At 41.2% G+C, this 12,071-nt stretch overlaps 1 protein-coding gene across 1 annotated transcript in view; it reads right to left on the bottom strand.

Moving 5' to 3' along the window:
- Positions 1 to 12,071, bottom strand: part of hivep3a (HIVEP zinc finger 3a) — a 58,459-nt gene that overhangs the window by 21,758 nt on the left and 24,630 nt on the right. Inside the window, exons 2-3 of the mRNA XM_084130763.1 lie at positions 6,086 to 10,231; positions 5,435 to 5,574 (exon numbers count right to left, since the gene is read on the bottom strand). Of these exons, the coding sequence (XP_083986889.1) occupies positions 5,435 to 5,574; positions 6,086 to 9,859 (3,914 nt within the window). The 5' untranslated portion in view covers positions 9,860 to 10,231. The remainder of the gene's footprint in view (positions 1 to 5,434; positions 5,575 to 6,085; positions 10,232 to 12,071) is intronic.

Raw genomic sequence — 12,071 nt, 5'->3', positions numbered from 1 at the left:
AGTTATAATGAATTGATTGCAGGCTGCGATCCAAATTAGGAGTCTTATGAGTGGCATCATTGCTGGGGAGTGAGAACGGTTTTTATTGATGCAGTGCACGGTTGCTTCGTTGTTGCAGTAAACTACGATGTTGCTTGTAGACCATTCTTTCCCCCATAGAAAGGCTGCTACGATGAGAGGATACAGTTCAAAGCTGGGAACTGCCTTGTGTCTAAAAACTGAGGTGGCCACATAGACACGAACCAGCAGCCTTGATAAAATCCCCTGAAGCCGATGGAGAGATCTGCGTTGGTGAAAAGTTGGAGAGCGAGAGAAACCAGGTTGCTGTAGAAGAATGATAGACCGTTCCATTGTTTAAGGAAGGCTATCCATAAATTAAGCTCGTCACGGCACAAATTAGTTAGAGATATTTGGTCTTCTAACGCGTAAACTGAGGACGCAAGGGAGAGAAGATGTGAGATGAAAGAGCAGCCTTGCAGAATTATGTGCAGTGTGAAGTTTAGGTGGCTGAGCAGAGATGGGAGTTTGCGTTCAGAACAATTTGGGCTGTCGAGTAGGGTGGATGCGACCAGAATTATTCTGTTGATTTTCTCTTTAGGCAATGAGACCTGGAATTTTACAGTGTCTAAGTTAATGCCTAAAAATTCAACGGATGTGGCTGGGCCCCTTGTTTTGTTCTGAGCAATTGGAATCCCAAGCTCAGCAAAAAAAAAATTGGACTGTGAGGAAAATGCGTGGCTGGGATGGCATTGGGAGGCGAGATGACGTGAATAAGGTAAGGAATTGCATAGTTGTTAGAGAAAATCCAGCAAATGGCTTTGGATAACATGTCAAAAATCCTGGAACTGCTTTTGCAGTCGAAAGTTAAGCTGACTTTTTTGCAGCGAAATTTATGCAGGGCTGAGAGGTTGATTATTAAAAGATTTTTACCAGAAAATTTTCTAGTAGCCACTCCAATGGGACTGATGCGAAGATTTTTCGAAGGGAGGAACATAAAATGGGTTGATCATGAAGCCTGAATTAACTTCCTTACTGATCAGGTTGTCTTCTGTGTCAGATTCTATGAGGGCAAATTGAAGATTATCACAAATAATATTTTGTGAGGGAAGGCTTTCTACTCTGGGTTCAAAACCATGCTCGAGACCAGGCTGAAAATTGTTAGTAAAGTCAGGATTAGGGTGGCAAGACAATTCAGTAGAGTCAACAAGCAATTTAAAAAAAAATTATTAATAGATCTCATGACAGGGCATATTAGGCATTAGCGGCACTGCAGTAGCTGCAGATGTGCAAAAACCGACAACGCTGTCTTGTAAATTTCCTTGTATAAAAGTTATTGCAGACCTGTCTGCTGGAAGAAAAAGCTGAGGGTCTTCTTCTGGAATCCGTACCAGAAAAGTCGAAGTTGGTGGTTGCTGTGCATGGGATGTAACTGGATGATTTTGTTTGGTTTGGAACAGGACATGGAGGAATTGAGGGATTTACTTGGGGACAAGCCGTGGTGGAATGGGCGACCGATCTACATACTGCACATGAAATGTTAAGACAGTCTAAGAAGAATGTGGCAGCCTCACGCTAGGGCCCGTGGTTGGAGCTGTAGGTAAAGGACAAAAAAGAGAATTTGAGACTGAAGACTGGGCCTGCGCCGCTAGCGGAGTCATCCTCACATCTGCGGGAGAAGCTGTAGGCCACTGATAGGGGAAAAGGTTAGAGGCAGAGGGAGGAGAGGGAAATGTTATCTGGCCGTGTGTCACTAGCGGAGGCAGCCTCGCATTAGGAGCTGCAGGCAAAGGACAATGGGGAGGGTTAGAGACGGCAGGATGAAATGGCTGAGATGGCTGAGCTTGCTCACGCTAGGGGGAAGGCATTTGAGAGGAGCAGGCATTGTTGTACTGGGTGCAGCGCTGGGGAAAGCCGCGGTGAGTGGCTGAGCAGAGGGAGGACGAGAGTAGGGCCTGGCAGCGGCGGAATCTGGGGGGCAGCCCAGGCTCGCTGAAGGCCTGCTGCCGCGGCCCGACGCATGGGAGGAAGACTGTGTTTGAAAGGGATGTGGCTTTGGGCACCTACAGTCTTTGTTCACTCTACTGGCAGCCTTAGAGGGTAAAAAGAAGCAAACTGTCTGCAGGTTGATGTACAATTGATATTACTGTGCTTTATTCATGTCTTAATCCCTACAGTGTCCATTTCTCGATTGCAGATATAGTTGGATGGGCAAGGGTGTACTAAGATGGCAAGGAGGATAGTGGATGTCTTACCTGTAGGAGCAGGGCTCTGCATCTTGGGGTGTGGAGAACAGAACGGATGGGCTGGCAACCACACAATGGAGCCAGAAGCTCTGCAACAGCACCCGGCGTAGAGTGGGTGCTGCTTAGTTCGGTGGAGTGCGGCGAAGGATTTCGGGAGAATAGGAATGCGTCATCAGACAGGAACAGCTCAATCTCTGACATAGTTGCAATTGGGCAGGTCCAAATGCAGAAAACTGTCGAGGAACATAGATGAGTCGGCTATGTATATATAGGCCTCCTCTTGTACTGATTGGATAGGCAATATGAATGGGTTCCTCCCAAATGTTGTCAAGAAAAAATCATGACTTGTTTAATGGTCACAACTGGACACTAGACAAACATAAAAATTTAGAGTGTGTATGTGTCGCTAGTATACTCAGTGCATTTGGGCTTTAGATCAAAGTATTTGGTTTTTATGTGCTTTATGTACTCAAAGTGCTCAAATTTTGTCATCAACACAGCCCAATTTTTCGAACTCTGTAATTGTAATTTTTACATTCGTAAAAGAAATGGATGAGATGGAACAACAACAAACTACTAATGATGGCAACAACAATAGATGGCAACGTTGACGAGTGCTTGCATGAGGAGGTTAAGAGATACCCACAACTTTTAAACGTTTAAACGAGTACAAAGACATCTTTATCCCTCTTAACTTTTGGAAAGAAGTAACTTTTGGATACATTTGTACGCATATACTATTGTTCGTGAACAAAACTTTTTAGGATTTATGCGTTCGGTTGTGTGCATACATTAAGCGCTTGAATTAAAACGGAAGTATACTTTGGGAATTACACTAGTGGTTTTCAACTGGCTGGTCGAGACCCAAATTAGGTCACAGGTCTGTTTTGACAGGATAGAGAAATGCTAAATGCAATTAGCTACTAATTAGTAGCTACTAATTGTGCAAAGTAAAAGAGCAAAATAAATAGGCTTATTAACTGGTTGGAAAAAAACATTATATATCTTTTGTTACTCATGTTCAAGACCATGCATCCAATCAAACTACGCCCAAATTCTATATTAAATATGGGTTCAATTGCAACAAGGGTTAAAATAAGCAGTTAAAATGGCCAAAGGCTTTACCTTCCATTGTCTTTCATTCTTATGCATTCATATGCATTTATACATGTGCATGGGAAACTGGATACGCAACCTAATGCAAAGAAGTTTTGGTGAACTCTGACCTGCAAATGCATATGACGTGACCAAAATTTGTGACCTACATTTCCAATTCAGCTGTTCATGTAAATAATTGTGGATTTTCTTGGGCCTATGCAGTTTTCAATAAATATATTATTTACTTTTGTATAACAATCAATTTTGGAACTGTGTTTGGTTGCCACTTATAATTCGGATAATTTGGGTATTAAAGCAAATCCAGCTAAAAACCACTTAAATTTCTTAAATGTTTGTTTTTCATTCATCTGAAAACACCTCAAAATGTGACTCTACTGCCTCTTGGCCATCTCCATATGCCTTTAGCTCAATGACCAAAATCATTGATGCAGTATGGTGTAAATGGGACTCTGTGGGGTTCCACAGGAAGTGACCGCCAGGCTAGGTAGTTTCCTGGCTCGGCCTGTGTAACAGACGGTCCGTGTTGGCTCTGACAGCCAACTGATCTCCTGCAGCGGGGCAAGAACAACACTGCTCAAAATACTGACAAACTAGTGACAGAAAGCCACCACACATACAGTATGAGCAGGATACACAGTGCAGGAACTACAAAGATTCTAGCTTTCATATGGGTGTGGAGAAGAGGACATTCATAGCTGCTGTATCTATGACAGTATTAAAAACGGCTAAAAAAAAAACAGTGCTTGCAAGGCAGCAAAAAAAAAAAAAAAAAAAAAAAAAGTTATAGGTTTGTTTCTGGTTTTCAAATGAAATAGTATATCAGAGTATCTTGCTTATTATGATGCTCACACACATCTGGTTTTCTTACATCTGTGTACAATAATCAACAGCTAACATGACATCATATTTGAAGTGTAAATACAGATATAAATGTTTAAATAAATGCATGAGAGAAAAAGAAGACCACAATTCAGTATGCAAATAAATGCAAAATAGAACATGAATCACAAAAAGTATGCAAATTGTACAATGACATTATCACTCTGTGTTTCATTTTGAATGGCCAAATGCTAATGATGTAAGTCAACACTGATTAACTTTAAAGGGGTGGTTGATTATGATTTCACTTTTCTAACTTTAGTTAGTGTGTAATGTTGCTGTTTGAGCATAAACAACATCTGCAAAGTTACAATGCTCAAAGTTCAAAGCAAAGGGAGATATTTGCTTTTAAAGAAATCGCTTTTTAAGGACTGCAACAAACGGCTGGTTGGGACTACACAAGCTTCCTCCCGGGTTAGTGACATCATTAACCCTGAAATTTACATAACCCCCCCCCCCCCCCCCCCCCCGAAAAACGATTTATAGCTTATCAAGACAGAATATGCTAATCAATGACTAGAAAATAACTACACATAAGCTACATAAATTCATCAACTAACCATTCAGAAATGTCCTGTTGCTTCTACATGTTGTCACTTCTTCTTGAGTCTCTCCATCATTGTCTGAATCCGGTTTGAACATAAAAGTCATTTTTTTTTGGAAATTTTCAGTGAATGTCTGTGTGAGTGCAAGCTGTTGAAGCTCCGCCCTCTGTGCCACGAGCAGCAGGTCATTTGCATTTAAAGGAACAGACACAAAACGGTGCGTTTTTGCTCACCCTTAAAAATTGACAATTTTAACATGCTATATAAAAAATATATGTGAGGTATTTTGAGCTAAAACTTCACATACACAATCTGGGGACATCAATGACTTATTTTACATCTTGTGAAAAGGGCATTATACCACACCTTTAATTTTACATTTCACAAGTATAATGTTTACAAAAGCAAAACTAGACAGCACTTAGACTACACTGAAGAATAAAACTATCTACAAAGGTATCTATGGAGGTTTAGGTTGAATTTCTTGCAGAAAAGTGTGAGGAAAATAAACAAATATATATTTCTATACAATGCTGCCTTGCAAACACAGTACGAATGATTTACTGCAAATTGTGTAAAGCATTCATTATGCTTTTACACTTTATTTTCATTGCATTTATACAAGTGTTATGTATTATTATGACTTACCCTCCCTCACAAATCTGTACCCGTGAGCTGTACTTGGAGGTAGATAGTCGGTCCTCCTTCTCCACTGCGGTTTTCTTTTCTACCTCTGTCAACTCAGCTTGCTGGGCTTCTTTTGGTTCTGTGGGCTGAGTGGCATGTACCTACACTCGAGAGAGACACGGGCAAGTTCACCAACCCTATTCCGGGAGCCCAGGGAGACAGAGATGGGGGGGGGGAGTCTCATTCAACATTTTAAGTTGACTTTGTATACTTTTTATAAGTAAAATTTACAAGTTTACATTAATGTTGTCTTGTGAAGATTAAGTTTAATCACATTTTAAAACTGTGGAGTGGGGACTGTAAGTGACTTACCTTTGTATTACTTAAACCCTCATATGCCTTTTAAAATACTGAGCTAAAAAAACAAACATAATCCCTCAATTTAATAATATCAATGTCAGCTAGCATAACAGTTATTCTCCCACCTGAAAAGTTAAGTTTAAAGTGGACAAGCTGTTTTGGGAACATGGTAGCTGGTTAACCAACTAATGACCAGCTTGGAGCAGCTAGAAATCAGCTACCATGTTATAAAACACAGCTACAAGCTTAAGCTGATTTTCCAAGCAGGGCAGAAATAATTGACGTGATGAATGCAAGAGTTGTTACATTTACCTCAGTCACGTTAGGCTTTTGGGACTCAGGTGTCTCTTGTTTCCTGTCTAGAGGGGGTGACATGGCTGCCATGGTGTAGATGAGTGGTTCTGGTCTCTGCCTGCAGTGCAACAGGGCTAGCATTTCCTTGCTTGTCAGGCCAGGAGGGTTTGGATTGCGGGTACTTGTACACCATGAGGAATAGACTGAGTTTTGTTGTTCACTCTGTATAGATGGATTGGGCTTTATATAGTTTAGATAGCACCAGGTAAAAGTAAGGTTAGTGTTAAGAGTCAGAAATGGTGGTTCTTTGTGTTCTGTTGGTAAGATGACACTTTGCTCACCCAGTCTTTCATCCTTCTTGCATTCAATCAAAACTTCATAATTTCTCCTTTCATTTTCCTGTTTTTTCTCCTCCTCTTTCACACGTTTCTGCTGTTGCTCACTTTCTGGGCTGATCTCCTCACTGCTTGTCGGGGATAGCACACGTTTGGTTGCTCCAGCACTTACTGATTTGGATCCATCAGATATTGGTTGTTGGTCCATGATTTCAAACTTTGAGGCCACTTGAACTGAACTGACTTCAGAGCAGCAAGGTTCCTGAGGCCTTGAGGCAAATGTTTGTGAAGCTGTAGTATAAATAGAGCCTGTATGGTGTGGAAAGTGTGAATTAAGACGGACTGGAGTTCTCTGAGCTGGTAAAGGTCTCAGTAGTTCTGTATTTGAAGTAACATCAAAACCAAGATTCTGATGGTGGCGATAATGAGTGAGGTATGGTTGGTTGACCCTTGTATCAGAATTCACCAATTCATTCTCCATTGGAATTTCAAGCTTGAGTCCTGTTGACATTGAAGAATAATGAGCTCTGGCAGCACCTGATGGACAAAGTAGACTTCCCATTGTTGTGGGTTGGTCAGTATGAATCAATGGTGTCAACTGCAATGCATTCTGCTGGGTATTCTCTGATAAAACATCCTGTGATTGCATTATCTGCTTCTCACTAAATGTGTGTACAGTATTGCTTAAAGACAGAAGATGGGTGGTGGTTGGACTGTAAGAGATTGCTGGGCTATTGCTAGGTGATGTGCTAGTCCTTTGAGTTGGAGAACTGGTGTTGAAGACTTTAGAAGATTGATCCTCCTCCTCAGGTTCCCTCACTGCACTATGCCTCATTAGAAGGCATTTCCGCCTTTCTCTCCATCCTGCAGGGGTCCGATCTGGAGACAAACTGCTGTAGTCAAAAGACTTACTGCGAGCTTCCTTAATAAGGTTAACATGTTGAGGAACATGGGGTGCCTGCTCAGATGCAGAGCGCCTCATTTCTCTGTGAGAATTTGTGGGAATTGTCAAAGTATGAGTGGCTCTTGATCTCCTAGTTGGTGTCATATCTGCATCAGCTTTGCAAGCCTCTTCAAATGAAGTTGATCGACTGGAGGTGTGAGATACACAACTGTCTTGACTTGGACTGTGAGGCAGGGACATTGATTCAAAGCTTGAGTCCCCTGATGACTGGGCAGCTTCTGCCAGACGGAGACGTTTCTTTTTAGGCGGTAACTTCTCAATTGGAAGTTGGGCTAAAGTTGGACTTCTTTGGGGCCATTGGAACTCACTGACCTTTTCAGCATCCTTGATTTTAGGTACAGTTGGAGGGGGTGATACTGTCAATGTGTTGGTGTTTGAATCTTCAGTGACCAGAATCTCTGGCACTTGGACATTGTGTTGCCGTACAAGTTTACGGAAGTATGGTTTAGTTGACTGCTCCTTTGATTGTGAGCAAGGAGAACAATGGGAGACATCATGAGGGTGAGAGACCTCATCTGGTCCAGGGTTTTTTAAAGTACTATCATGTTTCTCAAATGAACTAGTATGTTGTATGACAGATATTCCTTTCAAAGCACATTCTGTGCCATGTTCTTGACCTAATTCAATGGTCCCTTTAATAGGCTGTTCACAAGATGGCATATATCCTTTGAGTGATATATAAGAAACTGAGGGTAAAGAAGGATCGTCAAGTTCTATGCTCTCTTCTTTTCTTCTTTTTCTAAATGCAAAAGCACCAGGACGAGTTGTGAATGTTCTTTTGTGTTCTTCCACTTGATAGACTGGAATTTCAGTTTGTTGAGAAATATGAACCATGCAGTGTGTTTGATATCTCTCCCAGTCATTAAAAACTATACCACATGCATCACACTCAAGTGGCTCTTGTTTCTGGCTGGGATCAGGCACTGCAGGAACTGAGGGATGAAATGATGAGCTGGAATAGGGATGTCCGTCTATGGTAATTTCAGCACCGATGGGTAATTCAATGGCAGGCTGTCGTCTTAGCATACCATGACGCCGATTATGAACTGATTGCTGGTCATCAAAGGATTGGCTAAGGCGAAGACTAAGAGAAGTTTCAGACACATCACTAACGCTTGCATCTGAGGGCATGGAGTGACTTCTCAGAAGAGGAGCAGTTGATGTTGCGTCAGTTTGTTCCATACTGAGAGAATGGTGCTGAAATTTCTCACAAGGTACACCAAGAGTAATTGAACCACTGCTCTTTGTACTCACATCTATTTCTTTTGGACTGTGAAGGAAAGGCTCTTTAGAAGAGGCTGGCTTCAGTTCTGTGCTGCTTCTCCTAGAGAGTGAGAACCTTCTTGGTTTGACACTGTCAATCTTACTGGTGTCTACCACAGCCTCATTGATGGTGATGAGTTTTGTTATGTGGTCAATAACTTGCTTTTTTGGCACAGAGAATGGAATTCTTTTACTTTCTTGCCCAGCAGGATGGGCATGTTGCTGATGAGCAGTCCTCTGTAACTGACCAAGACGACCAAACTTTCCCAGGATGACCTCTGCATAGCTTTTGGCACTTGTGTTTGGTGGACTATCTTGAGAGACTTCTGTGCTCTCAGATCGAGAGAAATAGCCTGACTCTGTGCTACCTTTGCTACTTAGACCAAATGATGAGGATGTTTCATCAGATGATCCTATAGGTGTACGTCTTCCTCTGCTAAGTCTCATTGCAAGTCTCTTTTTAACTGCATGAGAATCTTCTGTACCTTGTAACTGTTTATCAGAGCACTTTTCTGTGGTATTTTGCTTTTGAATGGACATCCTTTGTTTTTCTAAAAAGGAGGATGGTTGGCTTTCATCTTCTGATTCTGTAAGTGGCTCCTCCGAACAACTTATACTTGGTCCTTCCCTGTCTGCAGTCAGACCAGCTTTCACCCTATGAGTATGTGATTTTCTGTGCTTGTACAGGTTACTTTTAGTCTTGAAGGAGAACCCACATGGTGCACATGGGTAAGGTCTCTCTCCAGTGTGGGAACGAATGTGTTTTTGAAGCACACTGGGCTTGGCACAAGCACGACCACAATATGAGCACACATACTTTCCGGGCTTTTGAGGTTTACGCTCACGTTTTTGTCGAGGTGTACTTTCCAGGGCCTCATCCATGGAACAGGATGGTATAGCTGATACTGCTGAGGATGAAGCTCCAGATGGCATTTCACTAGGCTGCCTCATGTTATCATCAGGATATTCAGAACTACCAGATGCCCTTGGTGGCTTTACCTCTTCAACATTGTCTGTCTCCAGAGCAGTTTTCTTCTGTAATCTGAGACGCTTTCTCTCAGGATTAATACGTTTTTGCTTTTGTCCATGATGCTGCTGGGTGCCAAACTTGTTCTGTTCATGATACTGTGGGACTGAATGTGGCTGGGGGCTGTCCACTGGAGTCTCATTCTGCTTTTCTAATCCTCCAGATTGCTCCCCTGTAGTCAACTGGCTATGCAAGGCCTCCATAAAATTTGATGAAAGCCTGAAGTACTGTTTATTCCAGACTACGAATGACCAATTAATTTAATTAATTCAGAGCATTGCTTAATACATTGTTTCATTCAACATATGCATGGATCGTCACAACTGTAGCATTCTGTATACATCATTGCTTGATGTGAGAATAGCTTCTTCAAATTAATTTTGTGGAATACCACTACAACTTTTTCAGTTACAGATACTTCTGCCTCTTCTGTTTCTTGTCCCTTCTTGTCCTTGGAAATCCATGGCAACTATGTTTTTCCATGAGTGCCCTGTCTGGTTTTCAAGTCCCTGTGTTCTGCAGATGTTTTATGTTCTGCCTGGTTCAGATGATGATCCACTTCAAAGATTCAAATTCTGGGAAATACCAGAAGGCAACAGAATTAGTCAGACTGTCAATTCTACATTATAATTGCTGATAGAATATCATACACAATACACCCTATATTCATGTGTGTAGTAGCAATGCTCAAAGCCTCCAGACCACACAGAGCATGCACACAAAATAAATATGTGAGCATTTGAAAGCAGTAGCCTGACAGTCAGACAGATCGAAGTTATCCATCCGAGTTTGTACTTGCTATTTCCAATACTGCAGAAAGACTGGCATGTTACTTTTTCTTTTTTAATTTAGTTGACTTGGTACCAAAGTACCAAAACTTCTGAAATGACTAAATCACTTAATGAACTACATCTAATGGGATCGTAGCTAACCTTTTTCCAGCTATTAACATACAGTTGTTCACATTGACTGTTACAAGTAAATTAGTAAAATAAAAGCTGTCTAACTGGACTTAAAGTAACACTAAAGTGTCTGTGTACATGTATGTGCATATAAAAAAGAGTAATGTATGTAGTAACAAAGAGTGAATACTACAGGTTCTTTAGTATTCTTAACAAAAGCACAATTTCGGACAGCACTCACTGACTCTGACACTACTTTCACTAGAACACAATAAGGAATTAGGCATCCCACTCACTGACCAGCTGGTATTGGCACCCACGCTTTGCTTTAGGGGGCGGTTAGGTGTGGAATCACAGGGGATCCTGCTGGTACATATCAAAATCCCTGCCAATTATACATTCCAGCACAATTGATGAGTGTATGATTTAAGAATGCTGTATTGTGGAAAGTAGAGAATCTGACAGGTGACAATTATATTCAGTTACCCAAAATATTTGATTCATGGAAAATTAATTGATAGCATTGACATACTAAATAAAACTTTGTTTTAACAAAAGGGCACTGTGATTTGAAGACTTCAAATAAAATAAAATAAATTAAACAATCTGAAAATTTAAACAAAGCAAGATAAAACTGCCTGGGTTGTATTCACATGTCATTCTGTGGCTCATGCTTTTTAGGTTTGATGAGTATATGTAGGTCGGACGGATAGTGTAGGAGGCGTAAAACATGGTGGTTGTCTGGACTTGGATGTGAGTCAAGTAAGCATTCATCTCTCTAGAACCACCTGTTCTGTCCTCCCACTCAAAAACACTGGCGACCTTGAATCACAGACTGCAGTGGCACATCATAATGACTCATTTTAGCTCAAACACAGTTCTATAACTGTTACACAATTCTGTATTAAAACTACACATATTGCTTCTACAAGAGAGACTGATTTGTCTTCTCTGAGCTGTTTTTCCAAATATGTTCTTGATTAAGAGAATTAGGGCTGAACGATTAATTGCATTTGCGATAATATCGCGATATGATGAAACGCAATTTTGTAACCGCAAAGGCTGCGATTATACTCTGATCACGAGACACGCGAGAGTAAAGCAGCTGTCCGCAGAGGAAGCATCAACTTGGCACGCTACGCATATAGGCCTGGCCTACAGGAAAGAACAGTTTATGTTTAATTTATGTGATATTGTGTTATAGATTCTCTCTCCAACGATTCTGGAACGATTCAGAGAATTTCAGAATCGATTCTGAGCTAGTTTTTAAACACAGATGCGTGATGACGCTGCATGTGCTTTAGAAACACCCGTATTCTGCTTGCTTCCAATTCCTCACGCACACACCACTCGTACCTTCCGTAAAATAATCATTCATACAGTTTGGAAAGGTTGAAGCGAATTACGATGACATTCGCGAGCTTAATTGCACAGGATATGCGCTGTGAGAAACTCTTGTAATGCGCGAGTAATGTAATGAAGCTCGCGAAATTATGCTCTACAAAGGCATAAT

Source organism: Abramis brama (assembly GCF_963993115.1).
Source record: "Abramis brama genome assembly, chromosome: 12".
NCBI lineage: Eukaryota > Metazoa > Chordata > Actinopteri > Cypriniformes > Leuciscidae > Abramis > Abramis brama.
Note: the sequence above shows the minus strand (reverse complement) of the source record. Positions and strands in the feature narration are given on the sequence as shown.